Genomic DNA, 23,362 nt, shown 5'->3' with positions numbered 1-23,362 from the left:
ATGCTGTCTGGAGTGATGTAGTGAGACACGAATCCCCAGGGAATGCTAAGGGACACCCCACAACATCTGCATTCCCAAGCCACCACTGGAAGATCGTCAGGCTCCTACTCATCCACTTAGCAAGGCAGGGAAAGAACTAACATACATCAGGAGGAATTTCAACAGTCCAGGCGAAAATGAGCTTAACCTTCAGGTGTCCTGAAAAAGAAAGTTGACCAGAACTCCCCATTTTCTGGACATTCCTGTTGGGTTCATTGAAGTTCACTGGGTTGTCCTTGTGGAAACTGTGTAAGCTGATTCTGACACTAAGAAAATGCTTCCTGTGGGGAAGACTGGTTCTGACATGACCAGTTCCCCTGGGACCCCTCAGGCCTTGTCCAACCCGGTTGATGTCCCAGGCCTAAAATAGCTCCCTCTCCCTGCCTGCTCCCTGTGGCCACCCACCCAGCCCCCCACCCATCCAAATCCCATCAAGGCCTGCTCAAGCCCATCTCCTCCAAGACACTTCCCTAACTACCAGAGCTCCCATCCTTTCTCCTCCTCTCTCTCTCCAACTGCCTGACCCCCAGTCTAAGTTTCAAGAGCACAGGGAACTTTGCTTTGTTCACTGTACCCCAACAGTGTGGACCCATTCTTGGTACATACTAGGCCCTCAATAAGCACTGAATGAACGTTTTCTGCCTCCTGGCATCTCCCAGACTGTTCCTCAGCTTTCTCTGGTGTGTTCCTGGTTCTGATTCCTCTAGATATGAAATTTGCCAGGGCAAGGACTACATCCTGTTCCTCTTGTTATCCTTACCACTCATCCTTCTGCTTAAATACTTATTGAAAGAGGTAACAAAGGAAAGGAAGTGAATTCGGAGCATTTGCTATCCAGAAGGCATGGAGGTAGGGGTCAGTGGCTCGAGTTATTTGGATTTCAAGGGTGTGGGTAAACCTGGAGAGGAACAAGCTACTATATTTGCCTACAAATTTATTTATACCTGCCTCCTTCCAGAGGGTTTGAGGTGGCTTACAAAAACACACATAATACAAGGTAAAAAACAAGTTGGTGAGGAAATCAGGACGAGGGGAAAATAAGCAGGAAAAATAAGATCAAGTCGGCTTGTTAGAAGTGGGCCAGAAAGTTGGCCAAGTTTTCCCACAGCCCACTCGAGGCGGAAGTCCCTCTCCCCTCCCCACCTCCCTCCCAGGGACCGCCACATGCCACCCAAGGACAGGGAGAGATGCCCCGAGGTTAGCTGCGTCCAGGGGAGGGGCCTATAAGGACCCTTCCCACGCCTCCCTGGCCGTCAGCCCCAGGGCCCGGGCCTAGCAGCCTAGGCGGCCTTGGGGAGGGCTGTGTTTAGGGCGCGCGCTCTGAGGGCCGTCCCTCGCCCAGACGTGGGGACCGCGGTTGCCAGCACGGGCTTGTGACCTGAGGCGGGTAGGGTAAGAGATGAAAGGTCGTTCTCCCACCCCACGCTGCAAACGTTCTCGAGCTGGCAACTCATTGCCCCCCAGCCAACACTACTGGAGGCCTACTAAGCGCGCGCTCGGGTCGCGGGGCGCAAAGATGGAGGGCGCGGCGCGCCTCCACCCCGCCCCAGCCCCAGCCCCAGACAAAGGGCCAGGCCGCCCCTCCCCCAGCCGCGCCCTCGCCGTCTCCCTTCACCCCCTCTCCCCACAGGCCGCCTTCGGTGACTTCCTCTCCCCTCCAGGGGCAGCCTGGGGACTTCTCAGGAACTGTGTTTCACCTGGGCGCCGGGCGGGGAGCCAGCGCGCGGAGGGCGGCCTCCCGGCCCACCCCGAGCCGGCCGGCCCCAGGCCCGCGCCCTCCTCTCCGAACCCGCTCTCTCGGCCCCCAGCGCCTTCCCGCCCCGCGCCCCCGCCCCCACCCGGCCGAGCACGTGCTGCCCCCGGCCCAGAGCGCCAGCCCGCTGCCCCGGGTGGGGGCTGGGCCCACTCCCGGCTCTGCTCCCAACCCCCACCGGAAACATTCCTGAAACATTCCTGAAACTAGGAGGCCCGGCCCCTCCGGTTCCCCACCCCGCCTCCACTCTAGGCTCAGGGTTTTCCTGGCGTGCCCCCTCCACCGCCGGCTCGCCCCCTGAGGAGGGGGCTGGGCTGGGGCCTCCGCTGACCGGGGAGGAAGAAGGGGAGCAAAGAAAAACATGAGTCACAGCCGTGTGTCACTGGGCCGCATTGCAATTCCCTGCATCACGGGAGGTGTGGAAGGCAGCCTCAGAGACCAGGGGCGGGGAGGTGCGCCCGCAAAGGCCCGGGCCCGGCCTGCAGGGCGCGCCTGTGACAGCGCCCTTTCTTCTCCCACCGCCCGCCCCGCCATCTTCCCACTTGGGCTTCCTTCCCGATCGTGCAACAAGTCTTTGCGGAGCCAGGCGCCAGGCGGGCCAGGGGTGGCGGGGCCGGCGTGCGTACTCAGTCCCTGCCCTCAAACTGCTTCCAGGCGACCACTGGCTCACGCTATTTTTTAGTCACAGCTGAGGGGGAGAGGGCACAAAGTGGGACCGCGTGTCTACAGAACACCATCCAGGTCACCTAAATGAATCTTCCCTTAGGTTTACCTGCAAGCGAACCGATCGTTTGTTTCGCCTCAAGGCTGCACCTTGATTATGGTTCACTCGCGGCCATTAATGAATTAAAACTCTGGGCTTCCCAAGTTCCACGTTTGAATTTCACAAGACCTGTATTTCACCAGTCAGCCACACGCAGGTTGGCACTGAAATGCACATGCTGACACCTGTCCGCCCAGGGGAAATCTACGAGCCGCGGCTCTGGGCGAAGGGGGCGGCGGGTAGGCCGCGGAATTCTCCAACAGGCGCTTTTCTCTCCACGCCCTCCCGCCCGCGCGGACCCCCTCGGTCACGAACGCCCGCCCACGTCCACGCGCCCACGGGCGCCCGGCCCACACGCCCGGAAGGGCCCTAGAGGTGATTCTCCCGGGGACCCCGTTCCAGGCAGTCAAGACGCCCTCCCGCCGCGAAAAGCTCCTTGGTGATCCCTCTGTGCACCTTCCCACGTCTCCGGCCCGGGACAGCGAGGAGTGGGCCGGTGCCTCGCATTCCCAGCCCAGGCCTCCCGCGCGCCCGCCCCCAGGCGCCGAGCCCCGTGCGCCCCTCCCCGCGGTCGGCACCCACCCGCGCGGCGGCGGCTGCTGGCGGGCGGCCGCCCTTTTAAATCCCCGGGCTCATTTGCATGGCCCCGCCCCCCCTCAGTGACACGGCTGGCGCGGGCGGGCCCGTCCCCCCTGCCCCTGGGTCGCTCTTTTTAAGCTCCCCTGAGCCGGGGCTGCGCTCCTCTAATTGGGACTCCGAGCCCGGGCTATTTCTGGCGCTGGCGCGGCTCCAAGAAGGCGTGAGTTCGCGGCCCCTACGGTGGCTTCTTTTTTTTTTATATCTATCATTTAATTAAATTATTTATTTATTGAGGCCGCGCACGGGCCGTGCCTAGCTTCCTGCCCCTCGCCATCCTTCGGGGGAGGGGGGATATTTTTGTCCCCCCCGCCTGGATGTAACATATAAATACCCCGCGGGGGCCTGGGCGGCGAGCACGCGGCGGCGGCGATCTCTGAGCGCCTCTGCTTTCTCTCCCGGTTTCAGATCCGCATTTGCTACCAGCGGCGGCGGCGGCGGAGCCAGGCCGGTCCTCAGCGCCCAGCACCGTCGCTCCCGGCAGCCCGGAGCGCGCACCGCAGGCCGGCGGCCGAGCTCGCGGTGAGTCGTCCCCGGGGCCCGCGGCGGCGGCGGCGGAGGGGGGCGCCCGCGCCCCCGCCTGCACGCCACCCCTCCTGCAAGGCGCCCGGGGCTGCAGCGCGCGCCTCCGGCTTTATTCCCAGGCCGGGGCTGCGCGAGCCGCCGGCGGGGGAGGGCCGCGCGGCGCGGGGGCGGGCGGCGGGGCCCGGCGGCGCGGGGAGGGCGCCCGCACCCCTTCCCCCGCGCCGCGGGCGCCCTGCGGGGGGCGGGGACCCGGGAAAGGCGCGCGGTGGGGGAGGGGGCGCGCGGCTGCGGCGAGCGCGAGTTGTGCACCCGGCGGAGCCCGGTGCACCTCGCGCGGCCGCCGCTCCCGTCCGAGCCCGAGCCCGAGCCCGGGCCCTGGGTGTGGGGGGCGGGGAGAGGAACGGGCTGCGGCGCCGCGGGAGAGTGGGGGGCCGGGCGCCCCTCGCAGCCTGGGGAAGTTCTAGAAGTGAGGGGGATGGGTAGGAACCCCGCAATTCGGCTCTACTCCTGCTTGGCAGTTCTCCTGGTCCCCCCTCCGCACGTAAGGCCGAATCGCCGGCCTGGGTTTGGGGCTTCACCCCGACCCCACCTCTGGCCCGGCCCGAGCCTCTTCAGCCCCCAGGGCCGGGCCTGCCCTCCGCCCCCACAAACTGGTTTCTCTGCTTTGCTGGGCTCTGTTGGTACTAGTCCCTTTGACTCCCCGTTTCAATTTTTTCTCTGGGGCTTTATTTTGCGGGGAGGGCGCGGAGGGAGGTGGCTTTCTTCCTCTCACCCGCGGGCGCCAGGTTTCCTGCCCCAAGGCGGGCTTGGGTGCCCCCTCTGGCAGGAAGTGGGGCCGGGTGCACCCGCGTGGCGGTGCATGCGGTCGGGGTGCACCGGTTTCCCGCGCCTGCAAGAGCGTCCTGCGCCCCTCCCCCCGCGCGCTCTGGCCCCTAGTCCCTCTGGCCAACCTGCAACGGCCGGGCACAGACACTTGCACAGTCACCCTGGGGCCGGGTCTGGAGCAGGGGGTGAGAGGGACTTTAACCAGCCTCCAGGCGGGTAAGGAAAGTGGCGGGCTAGAAGGGTCGCCAGGAACCTACTTCATCCTGATCGCCAACTTGCTGTGTGACCTTGGGCAATTCAACAGGCCTCTCTGGGCTCCTTTTTTGTGGAAAACAAGGGGACCTCGTGATAATTTCATAGGGTCATTCCTGCAGATACTCGAAGCATTTGTGGAGCTCACGTTTCGTGCACGGTGTATGGAGGGGACAAGCTTGAGGCCCAAAAGGGCTGATTACAAACTGAAGGATTGAGGTTGGGCCCTAAATGTGGCCTCTCCAAGCCAGGCCTCTGATGTTCAGAAACAGGTGGAAGAGACCAGCATTTGTTGGTCTCACCAGAGAGGGCCTCAGGCCCTCGTTCAGTTCGCGGAGGCCTGGATCCCCGGGTGCTGGAGTGGATCAAAGGGTCCCCAGCAGCGAGAGGTGGGTGGAAGCCGGGGATGATGTAAGAGCTTCCAGGGAGGCCAGGCCCAGGCTCTCGGGGGATTAGGGGCTGGCTTCCACCAACTGGAACCCCTCCGTGAGGGGCCGCAGGCAGACCTGTGAAGTCAGCACTCATTTAGCTGATTAATTTTGATGTTTAGTTTGAAGGGGGACCTGTGGTGTAATAGAAGATTCTAATCATTGCCCGTAATTACAGAGCAGGCCAAGCCACTACTGACGGGGCAAGAGAAATCACCAACCACCCTGTTTAAAAGGGTCTTCAGGTCTGAAATATTATAAAGTAGAATGTTTACCAGACAAAGTCCTGCAGTCTAGAGCATCCCGGTGCTTGAGGACGGGGGCCTCAGGCCCTCCGAGAGTCACAAGTTGGCAAAAAGGTTTGCTCCTCTGATTGAGTTAAAGTTGGAAATTGTCTGAAAATCTGAAAAGAGGAAAGAAAAGTCATTTTCAAATGTTGTAGTTCTCGTTTGGAGTGAAGATTTCTCATCGTTTAAACATTTTTAATTGTTGTCTGGTTTGGTCCTTGCGGCTGTCTGGAGAGGTCAATGAGGCAGGTGCCTCACCATTACCCCTGGTTTACAGATTGAGGGGCTTTCAGAAGTGGAGCCCCTTGGGCCCACCCTTTGCCAAGGCCAGCCAGGGACTGGTTACCAGGGAGGTGTGGAGCCGTAGGTCTCCCAGGTCGCGTCTCTATCTGTAACCTGCGGATAATAACTGGGAGGACCCTCACTGTGGGATACAGATGTGGGGCGACCCTCAGTGTCCTTCTGAAGCCTCTAAAAGAAGCTCCCAAATACAGGGTGCAGATGCTCCCTGCCGCAGGAGGTTAAAGGTAAACTCAAAATTAGTGGTGCTGATTAAACCCAAAGAGGCCTCTAAGAAGAGGGAACATGCTAGAAAAGGACTGAGAAGCTTTTCAGATCCGCCCTGCCAAGGCTCCAGGGGGCCAGCTAGTGTCTGTTAGAAGGGTCAGTCTCAGTTGGAGAAATCCTCGGTCCTCCTGTAAGCAGGCATCGAGGAGAAAGATCTCATCTGAGTTCAGGTGGGTGGGGTGGGGGTGAGGGGAAAGAGGAGACGCACCTGTCAGCTTTGGGTTCCTTGTCCTCCCCCCTCCCCCCATTCAACCATCTTCCCCCCTCCCAAATTGTACCCAACTTTGAATCCCCAAGGCTTTACCTGAGGAGAGAGCAGAGGGAAGAACTGGTGGGATTGGTGTGTGTCACGGTTGGCCCTTGTAGTGTCTGGTCCTGGGGCCTGGGCCTGGGCAGATGGGCAGGCTGTCGGTGAGGTGGGCTGGGGCTTGATGTCCATGGCTGCCAGGTGCCCAGGGCGCCTTGTCTCTGCTTGCCTTTCCTCCCTTGTTCCCTCTGAGCTACCCAGGCTTGGTTTTCTCTTAAAGAGAAAGGGCAGCTGTCCAGAGGGAGAGGGCCCTGGCAGTGTGAGGACCCCCCCCACCCCCCCCACCGTCCACACCTTTGCCTAGGGTGGCCTCACCCACAGAGCCACCTCGGAGCCGGCTGTGCCTCTTGGGCCAGGCCCTGTGGGGGTGGCAGGACAACAAAGAGCCCTTCTGCACAGGAGATAAGGAGCTGATTAGGGCCAACGGCCCAGCCCCACCCTGTGGCAGCATGCTGGGGCTGGGCAGACCCTCCGCCATCTGAGGCAGGGGGGAACCCTGGGTACTCCTGGGAATGGGCAGTTTGCTGCAGTGTGCTTTGAAGGCAGGACTGTGAGGGGTAGGGGGTGGCTGAAGCAAGATGCTTTGTTTAAAACAACTGTTCCTGCCTCCTAGCATCCCAGCCATTGCTCCCCGACCTGCTCCATAGAGAAGGGAAGATGAGCGAGTCGAGCTCGAAGTCCAGCCAGCCCTTGGCCTCCAAGCAGGAAAAGGACGGCACTGAGAAGCGAGGGCGGGGCAGGCCGCGCAAGCAGCCTCCGGTGAGTCCCGGGACAGCGCTGGTAGGGAGTCAGGTGGGTGTCCAAACCTTTGCCTCGGTTTACCCCTTTGGGCTAGGGAGGTGCCAGGCATCTCAGAAGGTAAAAATAGGAATGGATGGGTGCGGAATCATTCCTATATGTATGCATGTGTGCCCCTATCACACACCCTGTGCACCCTGCACATGCCAACCCTGGTCAGATCCTCCTGAGACCCCAGGAGAGAAGTGGGGGCATGTCAGAAAGTCCAGGCCAGAAGTGACCCTTTGGTCACGTAGGCTGGTGCTTACACTGTAAACCACCCACCCTTTATTTCCAGTCCATCAGGGACCAGTGTGTTTATAAAACACAGTAAAGATGGGTTATAGAGACATGAAATATACATATACACATAAGCCCGGGGTTTTTCCTCATTAGACTCACTGGACATACTAGTACTCCGTCAATTTACTATAAATGTGTTTAAATACTTATTGTCAATTTCTGTATGTCCTCATCCCAGGCCAGTAACAGAAAGTTCCTGGGCCAGCACCTGTTCACGGGCTTCCCTTCGAGTGGCTCTGGACTGGGCTTTGCCCCTGGTTCTGTAAAAGGAAATTGAAGCCGAAGAGGTCAAAAATGTTGGGGAGTTGGTGGCAGAGTGACCCTCGGAACCCTGGTGCTGTCCCCACCTAAGGTCCCATGGGGTTAGATGGCCAGCCTGGCACTGAGGCGCACCCTAGGGAGCATGGCCGTTCAGGCCGTGGGGGCCACCTGTTATATGGTAGAGATCTTGGATTCCCTCACAGAGGGGCAGCTGTCCCCCAGGCGAGGAGCAGCTGTTGATGAATCCCGGTTACTTTCCTTTCCCGCGGAAGACAAGAGAGGAGGAAAGGAATTGAGATCGATCTCACCCTTTCCGTGTCAGGCAAGATGCATCTGGCCTTGGGCTTCCCCATCCGTAAGGTGGAGACAGTGGGCTGCACTGACTCCATGGGAGACATGAGCCATGAAGAGTCACGTGCAGTGGAATTCACCCACCTCTTTCAGAGCCCACAGTGTATGTGAGGGGAACTCATCTCCTTCTTAGTTTGGTTTCCTTGTCATTGTCCCTGGCCCCCCCACTTGTTTGTTAGCTGGGGTCAGTGGTGGTGGGGGTGTCAGAGAAGGAGTGTTGGGTTACCAGACCACAGTTATAAACAGCCCGTGGGCAGCCATCCTGGGAAACCGTAGCTGACGTGCCTTGATGCCCAGCTTCTATGCATTATGTAGCAGCTTTTTATTCTGTCTCGGGCTTACTAACATTTCAGCAGTAACAACGGCAGGGATCTCTGGGGTTCTGAGATCCAGGCATAATTCCTTCTCCCTGGGAGGCAGCCCGGTGGGAGTCCACTTTGTAGGTAGAGGCTGGAGGCTCCCTCTAGGGGGGAGGGGATCCTTTCCCCTCTGCATCCCCTGCAGTCTCCAGCACATGTCATCTGAGAGGGCGGGCAATGATCACGGCCCAGGGCTGGACTTGGACAGTCTTCATTTAATTTTCATGACACCCTGTGTGATAAGTCTTGTTGTCATTTATGGATGAGGAAACTGAGGCCCAAGCACCAAGTGTATTGCCCAAGATCTTACAGCTGTCAGTGGCAGAGCTGGGATATGGGAAGGGCTGCCTAACAGTGTCTTTCTGCCCCTGTGACACCTTTCCCAGGGGTTTTCTGGCCTCTTGTCATTTCGTTATCACCGGGAAGCAAGGGGAGGGGCTTTGCAAAAGATGGTCAGACTGAGGGGCCTGCCCGGTGGCCTAGTGGTTAAGTTTGCATGCTCTGCCTCAGTGTCCTGGGGTTCCCCAGTTTGGATCCTGGGCGTGGACCTGCACACTGCTCGTCAAGCTATGCTGAGGTGGCGTCCCACATACAGCAACTAGAAGGATATACAACTATGACATAGAACTATCTACTGGGGCTTTGGGGAGAAAAAAGGCAAAAAAAGAAGGAAGATTGGCAACAGATGTTAGCTCAGGGCCAATCTTCCTCAAAAAAAAAATTACATTAAAAAAAAAAGGATGGTCAGACTGAGAACTTGAATCCACCGGGTTGCTCACTGTGGTTCCTATGGATTCCTGAGATGGGGTGATGCCTTGATTTAACCCTGCTGGGGTGGGGCAGAGAGCTGTCTTCTAAACTGGGTGGGACAGGTGGCATCTGTGTCCCTGACTGCCCTATCTGTCTTTGCAGAAGGAGCCCAGCGAAGTGCCAACACCTAAGAGACCTCGGGGCCGACCAAAGGGGAGCAAAAACAAGGGTGCTGCCAAGACCCGGGTGAGGCTTGAGGTGGGGCCACTCCTGGTGAACGAGAGGGAGGAGGACCCTCTGCATGGCTACAGCGTGGGCAGGTCTGAGAAGGGGCTGGCTCGTCCTGCTGCACCCCGCTCCCTGCCACACTGGTGGTGATGGGTCTTTGCTAATTGGGGAAAGCAGGGTGATGACTGAGGCCTCACTTCTGGGGCCTTTGTCCTGCCCAGGACAATGGGGATATCAAGTCAGAAGTCTTGCAGCTTTCCTGATCTGGAGAAAGGCGAGTTAAGAAGAGTGAAGGGGCAGCTCCACCAGCCCCTGGGCTAAGAATGTTCTATCTCGGGGTCCGCTGGATCCTGAGAGAGTGGGGATAAGCAGGGAGGGCCAGATTCACAGTGGCATCAGCCTTTCAGAGAAGTTGTTTTGTTTTTTATTTTATTTTTTTCTAAGATACGACTCATATCCTCTGAGTCATGGGTGGAGGAGGGAGTGGGGGGCGTGTGTATGTTGGGGGGAGCGCAGTGTGGCTGGCCAGTCATCACCAGCTGGACTCGGGTGGGCCTGCTGGGTGAGAGTCCTGGGCTGCCCTGAGCGGAGGTAGGTAGTTCTGCCCTTCCCTGGTCTCCTCGCCATCCAGGGCACTGGTTGCTGGGACATGTTGAGCACTGTGAGGGACATTTTTGACTTAGTGGATCTTTTCTCTGACCATCTAGAAAACCACCACAACTCCAGGGAGGAAACCAAGGGGCAGACCCAAAAAACTGGTAGGTTGAAGGGGCGGTGGCGGCTTGGCTCTCCTGGGGAGGGTGTTAAGAATGGGTGATGCCAGATCCCACGGGCCCGCCATGGAAAGACTGCTCTCCCTGACCTGCAGGGCCAGGAATGGCGCACATCGCATTTTACCCAGGCCAGGAAGGGCTCCTGGCATCCAGCCCCGGGCTTTTAAAGGGCTGTGTCCCTGAGAAGTAAGGGGTTTGTACCTGGTACAAACCAGACCAGACCCCCTGCCCTGCGCTAGTGTGTGTGTGTGTGTGTGTGTGTGTGTGTGTGTGTGTGTGTGTGTGTGTGTGTGTGTGTGTGTGTGTGGAGGGTCCCTACCTCTCCTTCCTCTGCTTCTAGAACAGACTCAGAACTTCTGGGGGGAACCTGGAGGTCGTCTAGTCTGCCCCCCATTATAGGAATGAGAGGAGGCCATATGGGGAAGGGGTGAGGTTTGTCCTGACCATGATGCTGGGGAGGAGGAAGCAGCAGCAAAGGGGCTCAGCCCTGAGAGTCAGCGCCCAGTGGGAGTTGAGGTGCCCTCCCGAGTGGGGGCCCCGCCCCACAGGGAGGCACCACCATTTCTGGGCCCAAGTAGCTGATAGTGGAAGTAGGCGGGCTGAGTCAGGAGACGGCCTCTAGGGGGTGCACACTGCATTTGGGGCTCCCTGAACTCCCTGAGGGGTTCATTCCTCGAGCTGAGCCACCACAGGGGTGAGGGGGGTTAGGGGGTGCTGGCTGGGCCCCAGGAGTGAGTAACAGGAAACAAGTTGTTTTGGAGTTTGTGCCTGGCACGGGGGCCGCAGGCCCGTGTGGTGTCCCGACATTCCCGCCCAGTGAGTGAGCCCCGGCGGCACACACTTCCCCTTCCTCCCCACCCTGGCCTGGGGTCAGCCTGCGGCCGTGGCCGCGCCACAGCCCAAGAGCTGCCCCTGCGGGCAAGGCCACTTGGTTCCCCTGCAGCCACCAGGCAGGGCTCATGCACCCTCCAGCCACCCTTCCCTTCCCATTTCCTCTCCTGGCCTCCTCCTGCCCTCCCGGGAGAGCCAGTCACCTCCTCACTTCCTCGAGCTCAGGGCTGCACCGAGTTCTGCCTGTCCCCCCCACCATGGGACCAGGGGCCAAGGGGGCCTGGCTCCGTGTGAGAGCAGCATGTGTGTGGTTTTTTTCCCTCCCTTTAAATTCTTCCTTTTTTATGAATGAAACTGGGCCGTGGAGGTTGCTGAGTCACCCACACACTCAGCCCTGACTCATCCCCCTTCTGGAGAGCCAGGGAGTGCAGGGAGGGGTGGGGGCGAGCCTGGCCTGTGCCCCCTCCCCCTGACTCTGGGTGGAGGAGGAGGGAGGCCGGCCTGGCACTCCTGCTGATGGCCCTGCCCACCTCTCAGGAGAAAGAGGAAGAAGAGGGCATCTCGCAGGAGTCCTCAGAGGAAGAGCAGTGACCGCGCCGTGCCGCCTGCTCCCTCACCGAGGAGCAGTTTCCTTCTGGGACTGGACAGCTCCGCTCCGTTCCCAATGCCCCTGCCCCTTTCCCCAGGCCCACGCATCACCACCCACCTGCGCCCTCACCACCACACTACACAGCACACCAGCCGCTGCGGGGCCCCTGTGGCCCGAGTGGGGAGCAGTTTTCCTCTGGTCTCAGTTCCCAGCGACCCGTCACCCACGCGCACACACTTGCCCTCCTGGACAAAGCTGACTTCCCACTTAGCTGCACCCTGCACCTGCTGTGTCCCCACTCCCTCAGCCATGGGGACATTGCCGATTCAGCTTTTGGTTTGGGGGGGTCCCTTCTGCTCCCCCACTCTTCCCTCTGGCTTCCCATTAAGGGGCCTGGGAGGGCTCCCCTGGCCTTAAAAGGGGCCCAAGCCCCATCTCATTCTGACATGCCCCACTCCACTGTACTGGCAGCAGCAGGTGTGGCCTATGGAGAGGGGTGCTTGGCCCCAACATGTCCCCAACCAACCTGTGTCTCGCCAAGGGCGGCTCACACCCACCTTTCTTCCTTCCCCATCTTGCCTAGTGCCTGCACTAGGTTGGACAGCCCCCTTTAGGGCACAGGAAGGCAGGAAGGAAGGCAGGAGGGGTTTGAGCCCCCTATCCCCTCTAAACAGGCTCCAGCCCACCTTCCCCTCACCCTGGAGTCTATTGCAGTGATGGAAATGGAGTCCCCTATTCAGGTGAGGTCCAAGCAGCCCAGGTCCCCTGTGGCAGCCACCTAAGGTGGGCTGGAGCCACTCCCAACCCTATCTGCTTCCACTCTAGGCCTCAGTTTCCCCTTTCCTCACATGGGGCGCTAATAACAAGGAGCTAGCCTTGCCCACTCCCACCCTTCTGCTCCTCCCCACCCCCCAAGGTTCTGGTTCCATCTTTCCTCTGTTCACAAACTACCTCTGGACAGTTGTGTTGTTTTTTTGTTCAATGTTTTATCTTAGACATCCGTCATTGCTGCTGCTACCAGCGCCAAATGTTCATCCTCATTGCCTCCTCCTGTTCTGCCCACATTCCCCTCCTCCAAGATGCTCTGAGGGGAAGGGGCCTGGGCAAAGCAGGCTGGGTTACGACTACCCTAGTCCCAGGGAAGGTGGGGCCCTGCCCCTAGGATGCTGTGGCAGCGTGCTGACTGTGAGGGTGTGGGGGCCACCTCCCCCCTGCTCTGTCAGGGAGGAGGCAGCCATCATCTGTCCCAGCCTGGGGCCCCCCTCTGGTTTCCTATTTGCAGTTACTTGAATAAAAAAATATCCTTTTCTGGACTGGAGTCTTTTCTGTGGTGGGTGCCTGGGGTAGGTAAGGGTGGGAACCAGGGATCTAGTGGGTGGGGGGTGGCTCTGGAGGTGCTGTGCCCAGCTCTTCCTTCAGGCTGGGGTGGGGAAGGAGAAAGCACTGGAATCCGCTCCAGGGAAGGCAAATTCAGCCCCTCTAGAGGAGATCAGCTACACCCCTAGCCACAAAACATTTTATTTACAAAATATATATACGGAATACTATACATCAGGCCCTGTCATCATGGAAACAACGCCAAAGCCAAATTGGGGAGGGCTAGAGAAAGGTGCCCATGGAGAGGGCAGAGCTGTTTCCCAGCCACCCTTCCACCCCAAAAGGAAAAAGTTCCCATTAGCGCCTTGGAGCGGGTGGTAGGCTCAGCCCACAAAGGACTGAAGGCCTAGCGGGGAGTGAGGTGATGGTGGGGGCAGGCTGCTATGCAGGGGCTTAGGAAATGGGTGCTGCTGGGGAAGGACTGGAGACCCAGTACCCAGCAGGGGGAGCTGGGTGAGTGCAAGTGGGAGGGGAGGCAGCAGACCACAGGGCTCTGGACACTCCAAGACCCCACGGTTCTGAAGGTCAGGTCATGTCTTGACATCCAGCAAGGGCATCCGCTTGTGCTGGTAGCCACTCTGCCAGCCATGTACCACCTGTAGGGGAGGAGATCATGCCACAGGGCTGGGCTCTGGCCCCTGGGAGTCCACAGCACAGCCTTGGAGGAGGCAGCCCACTAGCCATGGCCCATGGCTAGGGGAGGGCTAGGGCCTCCTAGAACCAGGCTCTGGTTCCAGGGATGAGGATGGGTGAGAACAGAGCAGACCCACCTCTGCTGATTCTCCCTGCCCCTGGTGTGCTCACCTTGGGGTCTCCCACGTCCGAGAGGAGCTCCTGCTCAGCCTCATGCAGTTCCTCAGCAGGGTCATAGCTGTACATGGGGAGGAGGTGATGGCGAAGCCGGTCCACCCTGGGAAGCAGGGGAGAGGGCTCAGCCCGGGGTAGCCCACTCCCTTCTTCAAACACCTGACTGCCCTGTCTCCATCACCCCACGCAAAGGCACGTCCAGTGGGTGCCTCTTGAGACACCACAGGGCTCTAAGACTACATGCCCCATTCTCCAAGGGGCCTCTCCCCAGTGGGTAAGCCGAGTCTGGGCAGGAACACCTAACTGGGGTTTAGGGAATTTCAGGCTTGTATCAGGATGGCTGAGGGGCATCTTACATGTATGCAAAGGACTCGGATCCTATGGGAAGAAATCTAAGCATGATACAGGGGCGGTAGCAGTGGGGGCAGGGACACTCACCGCTTTTTCTTCTGGACATACATTACCTGTAATAGAGAGACAGCACTGTGGAGGCTGCTGAGCCCAGGATGGCCCACAAGCGAGAGGGACCCACCTCCACACCCTCTACTCCTGTTAATAGCAGGACAGCTGAGATACTGTGTGCAGGCTGCACCAGGCCCACCCAGCCCCGCCTTAGCAAAGGTGTGGGTGTATGTGTGTGTAATGTGGGGGCTCCTTACCACAGCCACCACCACCCCGACCAAGGTGATGAGGAAGAAAGGCCCCAGCACATAGCCCACCATGGAGTCGCTGTTGGCCTGGGGGGCATTGGGCACTGTGGTGTTACTCATGACATCGGCAGCCGGAGGGCTGGGTAGTCAGCATGGGCAGTGGTGCCTCGGGAGGGCGCCTCCACTGGGCTCCCTGGGGAGGAGGAAGGGTGGTTATCAATTTCACCTAGCGTGGTGTCCAGGCTCCATGCCTCCCCAAGAGCTGGCAACACATAAAAACTTAGGTCAGGCACTGGGACAAGGGGTCCTCCAGGTCAACCCTTGCTGGGTTTAACCCTCCAATGACTCTCAGCAAATCCTGGGTGTAAAGGGCACCAAGGGGTGGCCCAGACCCAAGGCCTGAGTCCTGCCCAGCTCCTATCCCCAAATCAGGGTGGAGCCTAGCTCAGGTGCTGGCCAAACATTTGCAGATCTCAGCTCCTGGGGAAAGGTTAGATACGGGTTCCCAGCTCCTGACCCGACCTCCTGGAGCGCTGGGCTGCCAGCACCTATCCAGTGGAGCAAATGGGCAGATAAGGTGAAAATACAAGGGTCCTGCACCGTGGCCTAGGGAGAGCCTAGGAGCACTGGAAGGAGTCCACCTCAGTCTCGTCCAATCTCCACACTTCAGGCTATAGGCCCTGTGCCCTCCTTGTCCCTGGTGTCACCCCAGACATACAGCCTAGACACTCTCTACCCTATCGGTCTCATGTGCCAGGGTGGGCAGGGCTGGATTGTATCTGCGAGGTGATGTCACCTCCTTCTGGTCCCCACCCGGGGCTCCGCCCAGGTCCCTCCCCTCCTGGTCTGCGCTGACAGGCAGAGGTGGAGAGGGTCAGCTCCCATCGACAGACGCAAGGAGACTGTCCGTGGGCGGCTGCACGCAGATGCCCCAAGGTCCCTGACTCCGGTTCGCCCGGGTTTCCATCGGAGGGCAAGGTATGAGCTACCTGTCCCGATGTCCGTGGGGGCACCAGGCTTGCCCAGTCGCATGCACACTGTCCCATGGTCGACGGGACATGACGAGGTGGGGAGGGTGTCAGGCCGCTCCTAGGATGCGGACCAGCAAAGGCAAGCGGGAGGTGGTTCCTGAGCGCTGGGAGGCTCAAGCCGAGGGAGGGGTATTTGTGGGGAGCGCACAGGGGCCTAGGCATCCTGGAATCCCGGCACCCCGAGGCGTGGACCCGTGCCGCCGCTCTGCAGCCCATCCAACCCGGCCATGCCTTACCTCCCGCCGCCGCAGCCCGGACAGTAACGCCCTCGGTTGGCTCCCGGGCCCCGGAAGAGCCGGCAGGCGCGTGATCAAAGGACCCGGGGAAATGGGCGGGGCTTCAGCGCAGGGGTGCAACCAATCCGGTGGCGGAAGGCGGACGGCCCGGAGACTTCTGGAGCGGCCAATCCGGAGGCGGGGGACCGGCGGTGCGAAGGCGGGGACGGCCCGGGTTGCAGGGTCCACCCCACGGCGGCAGGGGGCAGCCGAGGGCTGCGCAGCGGGGGGAGGAGCGCGCAGGGAGGGGCGGGGCGCGCGCGGTTTCCCGGCGTCCCCCGGGGCGGACCCCCGCCGAGCGCCGCGCTGGGAGCTCGGATTCCAGGGAGAGGTTCGGCGTCCGCCTGTCTCAGCCGTCAGGTTGGAGCCCCCGTGTAGGGCCAAGCCACGGTCTAACGTTTAGCCGGGCGTGCGACGACTGGCGGCGCGTCGCTTCACCGCAGGACCCTGCCTGGGACCCTCAAGGCCTGCGTTAGTGTTTGTGGCGCCTCCAAGCCTCCCAGCGCACGGCCTGGCCCTCTGGGCTCAGAGGGCAGAGTAGGCAGGCCTGGGTTAGCTCCTGCCCAGCCACTGGACCTGGGGCCACCCGCCCGCCCTCTCTGCGCCTCTGTAAAACAGGCCGCTGTGAGGATTAAACCATGACGTGGGTAAGGAGCCTAGCACATTGCATGCCCTGAATGTTCAATTCCCCGTTAACCTCTTTCCGGTTTTCCGGGGCACTGATGGAGCAGTGAGGTGAAGTCCCCCTGGGTCACAGGTAACTTGCTAAGTAGGTAAGCTTGGGTCGAAACTTTCGTGGATTGATAATTAAAATGTCACACAACTGGAGAAATCTGAATAAGAATGGTGGATTTTACCAGTGTCAGTATCCTGGTTATGATATTTTACTATAGTTTCGCAAAAGTTAGCATTGGGGAAAGTTAGGCAAAGTCTGTAAGGGATCTCTAGTCTTATAACTGCATGTGAATCTACAGTTACCTCAAATATGTGTGTGTGTACATACATGTGCATAGTTTTGAACCACACCCTCCTCTACCCCCCCAAATCACACACAATTGGGAAAACTCCAGTCTGGCCGTTGATGGAAGCCAGTGAAGAACATAAAGGTTGTGGCAGCTGAACCAGACAGAGGCCCTCCTGGGTCTTCAGATGCTTCTGGAGATACCCAGGATGGCCTGGGTCACCCTGTTCTTGCCAGAGGCAGCCAATGGCATGGACATGGTTGAGCCACTTGGTCTGGTCTGGCCTCAGTTTCCTCAGGCCCGTCCAGAGAAGGCTGGATGAGGGCAGGTCTGGTGCAGAGATGACCCAACTGGGAAGCAGTGGGCAGGTGGGAACTCTGCCCTCTTGCCTCTAGACACCACCCATCTGACTGTGGTGGGGAATCAGTGATAAAGGGAAAGGAATGAGAGAAACACCTGAGTCTGGAGGCTCCAAGGTAGATTTCCTGGTGTTCTAAGACTTTTAAGTCTGGAGAGTAGGGAGACCACCCATCCCAAGCTTCTGTCAGAGCTGAGGGCAGAGGGAGGAGGCCATCTCTCCTGGCAGGGTATGCCTCACCTTGCAAGGAAGTGGGGATGAAGGATAGCTTTTAGAACCCAGGCTTCCTTGGCCGCCCACACACACGCTTTGTCCCTATCCTCAGGGTTTCCGACCATATATCTTGAGGGCCCTCTAGGAGCAGGCCTAGTGGTCACATTGGCTAGGCCGGTGTATGGAAAGGGCTGAGGACTCAGTGTCAGAGACTCAGCATGTTTTTACTTCCTTTACTCCTAGGACAGAACACCATTCTGAGCTAGGCAGGGCAGGTAGGGTGACGCCAATTTACAAATGAGCAAGTTGAGGCCCTGAGCAGTGTGATGACTTCCCAAGGCCCTTGGTGTGATCAGGAAGGGTAAGGCAGAATGGGATGACAGCTCTCTTCCTGGACAGCTCTGTGCTGGCAGCTACTTCAGGGTTGCATTTGAGGCCTGGTTTGTTCCTATGACGAGGCCTCAGATCCCATGAGGAGGGTACCCCCAGGCCCAGCCGGGGAACACTCCAGCCCTCCCTGTCCTCTTCATGCAGCTGCCACCTCAGGAAGGGGAGGGATAGGGCAGTGCTGAGGTTGCTCAGTGCCACCCTAATCAAGTTTTGACTCTCTTTATCTACACTGCCATGGTTAGTGCCTGGGCTTATGTATCCACTTCCATTAATGCCTCACTCATCCTTGTGTCCCCCTGCTCCAGACCCACCTAACAGATCATAAAAGAAAGACCTGAAAAGATCAAATTGTTGATGAGTAATGTAAATTCATTCCCGAACAAAGCTCAAGAAGATTTATAGGAATGCAAAAATATCTAGCCCCCAACAAGGTAACATTCATAATGTGTGGCATCCATTAAAAAATGGATCTATAAGAAATACTCAGGGACGCAAAGAGGCATGAAAACACAATCTTTAATGAGGAGAATATTCAATCAATAGACACTGACCCAAAACTGACACAGATGTTAGACCTAAGGAGGACATTAAAACAGTTATTATAACTGTATTCCGTATGCTCAAAAAGTTAAGCAGAGATAAGATATAAAAAAGACCTAAGCTGAATTTCTACAGATGAAAACTACTATAATGTCTGAGATGAAAAATATACTGGATGAGATTAATGGCAGATCAGATATTGTAGAAGAAAAGATAAGTGAATGTGAAGGTGTAGCAATAGAAACTATCCAAAATGAAACACAGAGAGAAAAAAGAATCCAGAAAAATTAAAATTAAAAGAGCGTCGGTGAGCTGTAGGACAATTTCAAGCAGCCTAATATATGGGTCATTAGAGGCCCAGAAGCACAGGAGAGAAAGAGGGGACAAAAATATTTGAAGAAATAATGGCCAAACACTTTCCAAACTTAATGAAGACTATAAACCCAGAGATCCAGAAAGCACAACAAACCCCAAGCACAAGAAACATGAAGAAAACTATACCAAGGCACATCATAAGCAAATTGCTCAAAATTAGTGATAAAGCAAAAATCTTAAAAAATGTTATGCCCAGAGGAACAAAGTTAAGAATGACATCAGGGGCCGGCCCTGTGGCTTAGCGGTTAAGTGCGTGCTCTCTGATGCTGGCGGCCCGGGTTCGGATCCCGGGCGCACACCGACGCACCGCTTCTCCGGCCACGCTGAGGCCGTGTCCCACATACAGCAACTAGAAGGCTGTGCAACTATGACATACAACTATCTACTGGGGCTTTGGGGGGAAAATAAATAAATAAATCTTTAAAAAAAAAAAAAAAAAGAATGACATCAGATTTTCACCCAAAACAATCCAAGTGAGAAGACAGTGAAGCAATATTTTTAAAGTATTGAAAGAAAAAAGCTCCCAATCTAGAATATTAGGCAAAAATATCTTTCAAAAACAAAGATGAAATAAAGACAACTTTAGATATACAAAAACTGAAAGAATTCATCACTAGTAGACCTGCACTATAAGATATGTTAAAGGAAGTTCTTCAGACAAAAATAAAATGGTACTAAATAAAAATATAGACCTACCCACAGGAATGAAGAGCTATGGCAATGGTAACTACATGAGTAAACATATAATTTCTTTTCTTATTACTTAAATCTTTTAAAAAGGTAACTGTTAAAAAGAATAAGTATTGTGGTGTTTGTGCACCCAGAACATTTACCAAGATAGACCATATTCTGGGCCATAAAACAAGTTTCAACTTTCAAACAATTCAAGTTAACATATGTAAAAGTAAAATACGTTATATCAGTAGCATAACAGCTGTACAAGAAATGGAAATATATTATTGTAAGGTTCAGATATACATGAAGTTGTATAATATCTCTTAAAGGTGGACTGTGGTAAGTTAAAGATGTATACTATAAACCCTAAAGCAACTAATAAAATAACAGAGTTATAGCTAATAAGCCAAAAGAGATAAAATGGAATAAAACATACTCAAGTAATCCAGAAGAAGGCAGAAAAAAGGAAAAGGGGAGCCAAGAACAGATGAGACAACTAAAAAACAAATAGGATGATAAACTGCAACCCAACTATACCGATAATCACATTAAAGGTAAGTGGGCTAAACAACCCAATTAAAAGGCAGAGATTGTCAGAATGGATAAAAAAGCAAGACCCACAACAAGTGTACTTTGAATATAAAGGCTCAATTAGGGTAAAAGCAAAAAGATGGAAAAAGATACACCATGCTTGTGCTAGCCAAAAGAAAACTGGGAGGGCTATAATAACATCAGACAAAGTTGATTTCAGAGCAGAGAATATTACCAGGGATAAAGAAGGTCAGTTCATAATGACAAAGGGGTTAATTAATCGAGGACATAACAATCCTAAATGTTCTTGTGCCCAATAAGAGAGCTTCAAATATATGAAATAAACACTGATAGAACTGTATGGAAAAACAATCACAATTTTAGTCAGAGATTTCAATACTACTCTCTTAGTAATTGATAAAACAAGTAGACAAATACTCAGGCAGGATATAGTCGATTTGAACAACACTATCAACCAACTTGACCTGATTGACATTTATAGACTATCCCACCTAACAATAGCAGAATAAATATTCTCAAGTGCACACAGAACATTTATCAAGACAGATCAGATTCTGGGCCATAAAACAAGTTTCAATAAATTAAAAATAATTCAAGTCATACAAAGTACATTCTCTGATCACAATGGGATTATATTAGAAATCAATAATAGAAAGACCCTTGGAAAATCCCCAAATATTTGGAAACTGAGTAACAAACCTCTGGATCAAATAATTAGAAAATATTTTGAACTGAACAAAAATGAAAATACAACATATCAGAATTTGTGGGACACCTCTAAAACAGAGAAGTTTATAGCACTAAATGCCTATTATAAAAAAACACTCATGTCAATGACCTCAGCTTCCACCTGAAACCAAAATATGCATAAGAAAAGAAAGATCAATGCAGAAATCCATGAAATAGAAAACAGAAAAACAGAGAAAATCAATGAAACCAAAAGTTGATTCTTAAGAAGATCAACAAAATTGATAAACCTCTAGCCAGTCTGATGAGGAAAAAAGAGAGAAAATACAAATCACCAATATCAGGAATGAGGGCAGTAACATCACAACCGATTCTGCAGATAAAAAAAAAGAAGAAGGAACTATTAGGAACAACTTTTTGCCAATCCAACAGCTTAGTTGAAATGGAGAATACACGGAAAGACACAAATTACCAAAGTGTACTTAAGAAGAAATAGATAAATTTATAACAATCTAAGCTGAACTGATACCATCTTAGCTTCAATAGCATACATTAATTCCTCCTATCCAATTTCATACCCCCCCTTTATGTTGTTGTTATTACAAATTCATCTTTATACATTGTGCGCATGTTAACATAGATTTATAATTAGTTTTATGCATCTGTCTTTTTTTGTGTGTGTGTGTGAGGAAGATCAGCCCTGAGCTAACATCCATGCCAATCCTCCTCTTTTTGCCGAGGAAGACTGACCCTGGGCTAACATCTGTGCCCATCTTCCTCCGCTTTATATGGGACACCACCACAGCATGGCTTGACGAGCGGTGCCTTGGTGGGCGCCTGGGATCCAAACCCGGGCTGCCAGCAGTGGAGCACACGTACTGAACCGCTACACCATGGGGCCGGCCCCTGCATCTGTCTTTTAAATCATATAAGAAACAAAAAAGAAGAGTTACATACCAAAATACAATAATACTAGCTTTTATATTTACCCTGTAGTTACTTTTACCAGTGATCTTTATTTCTTTATATGGCTTTGAGTTATTATCCAGTGCCTTTTTGTCTCAATCTGAAGGACTCCTTTTAGCATTTCTTGTAGGGCAAGTCTACTAGCAACAAATTCCATTAGGTTTTGTTTGTCTGGGAATATGTTAACTTCTCCTTCATTTTGAAGGACAGTTTTTCTGGATATAGAATTCTTGGTTGACAATTTTTTCCCCCACCAGTACTTTAAATATATCATGCTACTTATTTCTGGCCTCCATGGTTTCTGATGCTAAATGTGCTGTATCTTAGGATGTTAACTGTAATTCCCGTAGTAACTATTAAGAAAACAACTAGGAAATATACAGAAAAGGGGATGAAGAGGAAATCAAAATGGTACACTAGGAAAAAAATCAAACACAGAAGAAGGCAGTATTGGAAGGACTGACGAACAAAAAAGATATGACAGAGAGGAAAGAACACTAAGGCAGAAGTTCTTCAATATCAGTAATCACTTTAAATGTAAATGGATTAAACTCGCCAATTAAAAGACAGAGATTGATGATGGTTGCACAACATTATGAATGTACTTAATGCCACAGAATTGTATATTTAAAAATGGTTAAAATGGTAAATTTTATGTATATTTTACCACACGCACAACAAGGCAGACTGGCAGAATGGCTTTAAAAATGATCTAACTTCTCCAAAGATATACAAAAGGCCAATAAGTACATGAAAAGATGCTCAACATCACTAATTGTTAGGGAAATGCAAATCAAAACCATAATGAGATACCACTTTGCCCACATTAGGATGGCTACTATTTAAAATAAAACAGAAAATAACAAATGTTGGTGAGAATATAGAGAAACTGGAATTCTTATATACTGCTGGTGGGAATATAAAATGGTACAGTTACTATAGAAAACAATATGGTGGTTCCCCAAAAAAATTAAAAATAGAATTACCATATGACCCAGCAATTCCACTTCTGGGTATATACCCAAAAGAATTGAAAGCAGTGATTCGGACAAATATTTGTACACTCATGTTCATAGCAGCATTATTCACAATAGCCAAAAAGTGAAAGCAACCCAGGTGGCTATCAACAAATAAATGGATAAACAAAATATGCTAGATACATACAATGGAATATTATTCAGCCTTAAAAGGAATGAAATTTTGACACATCTACAACATGGATGAACCTTGAAAACATATGCTAAGTGAAATACAGGCATGCCTCGTTTTATTGCACTTTGCAGATAATTGCATTTCTTACAAGACCCTCCACCAGCAAAAAGATTACAACTTGCTGATGGCTCAGAGGATGGTTAGCATTTTTTAGCATAAAGTATTTTTTAATTAAGGTATGTACATTGTTTTTTTTAGACATAATGCTATTGTACGCTTAACAGACTACAATATAGTGTAAACATAACTTTTTTTTGAGGCAACATTGGTTTATAACATTATATAAATTTTAGATGTACATCCCTATCTTTCAATTTCTGTGTAGACTACATCGTGTTCACCATCCAAAGACTAATTGCCATCTGTCACTGTACACATAAACATAACTTTTATATGCGCTGGGAAACCAAAAAATTTGTGTGACTTGCTTTATTGCAATATTTGCTTTATTGCAGTGGTCTGGAACCGAATCTGCAATATCTCCTCAGTATGCCTGTAAACCAACCAGTCACAAAAGGACAAATACTGTATGATGTCATTTATATGAGGTATCTAGAGTAGTCAAATTCATAGAGACAGAAAGTTGAATGATGGTTGCCAGGGGCTGGGGGATGGGGAGGAATGAGGAGTTATTGTTTAATGGGTATGGAGTTTCAGTTTGGGAAAATGAAAAAAGTTCTGCAGATGG

At 53.7% G+C, this 23,362-nt stretch overlaps 2 protein-coding genes across 5 annotated transcripts; one reads left to right on the top strand and one right to left on the bottom strand.

Annotated features, from left to right (window-relative positions):
* Positions 1-3,254: 3,254 nt before the first annotated feature.
* On the top strand, positions 3,255-12,917 carry HMGA1 (high mobility group AT-hook 1). Of its 3 annotated transcripts, none has more exons than XM_058554575.1 (6): positions 3,255-3,354; positions 3,600-3,713; positions 6,996-7,141; positions 9,346-9,429; positions 10,119-10,169; positions 11,553-11,693. In XM_058554575.1, exons 3-6 carry the CDS (start codon positions 7,040-7,042, stop codon positions 11,604-11,606), a joined length of 291 nt encoding a protein of 96 aa, XP_058410558.1. In that variant the 5' UTR covers positions 3,255-3,354; positions 3,600-3,713; positions 6,996-7,039; the 3' UTR covers positions 11,607-11,693. The 3 variants fall into 3 exon arrangements, with proteins under 3 accessions (XP_058410558.1, XP_058410557.1, XP_058410556.1); XM_058554574.1 differs by having other exon boundaries at positions 3,256-3,354; positions 6,996-7,174; XM_058554573.1 differs by lacking the exon at positions 3,255-3,354 and having other exon boundaries at positions 6,996-7,174; positions 10,119-10,173; positions 11,556-12,917.
* A 189-nt stretch (positions 12,918-13,106) lies between these two features.
* Positions 13,107-15,769, bottom strand: SMIM29 (small integral membrane protein 29). Of its 2 annotated transcripts, none has more exons than XM_058554584.1 (5): positions 15,706-15,769; positions 14,508-14,631; positions 14,227-14,252; positions 13,786-13,891; positions 13,107-13,577 (listed from the first exon to the last, which is right to left on the bottom strand). In XM_058554584.1, the coding sequence occupies exons 2-5, from the start codon at positions 14,556-14,558 to the stop codon at positions 13,512-13,514; spliced, it is 249 nt and encodes an 82-aa protein (XP_058410567.1). In that variant the 5' UTR covers positions 14,559-14,631; positions 15,706-15,769; the 3' UTR covers positions 13,107-13,511. The 2 variants fall into 2 exon arrangements, with proteins under 2 accessions (XP_058410567.1, XP_058410566.1); XM_058554583.1 differs by having other exon boundaries at positions 14,448-14,631; positions 15,706-15,768.
* Between the last annotated feature and the right edge of the window lie 7,593 nt (positions 15,770-23,362).

This window comes from Diceros bicornis, chromosome 14, assembly GCF_020826845.1.
Source record: "Diceros bicornis minor isolate mBicDic1 chromosome 14, mDicBic1.mat.cur, whole genome shotgun sequence".
In the NCBI taxonomy this organism is placed as follows: domain Eukaryota; kingdom Metazoa; phylum Chordata; class Mammalia; order Perissodactyla; family Rhinocerotidae; genus Diceros; species Diceros bicornis.
The sequence above is the reverse complement of the archived record's forward strand: the minus strand, read 5'-3'. Positions and strand labels throughout refer to the sequence as shown.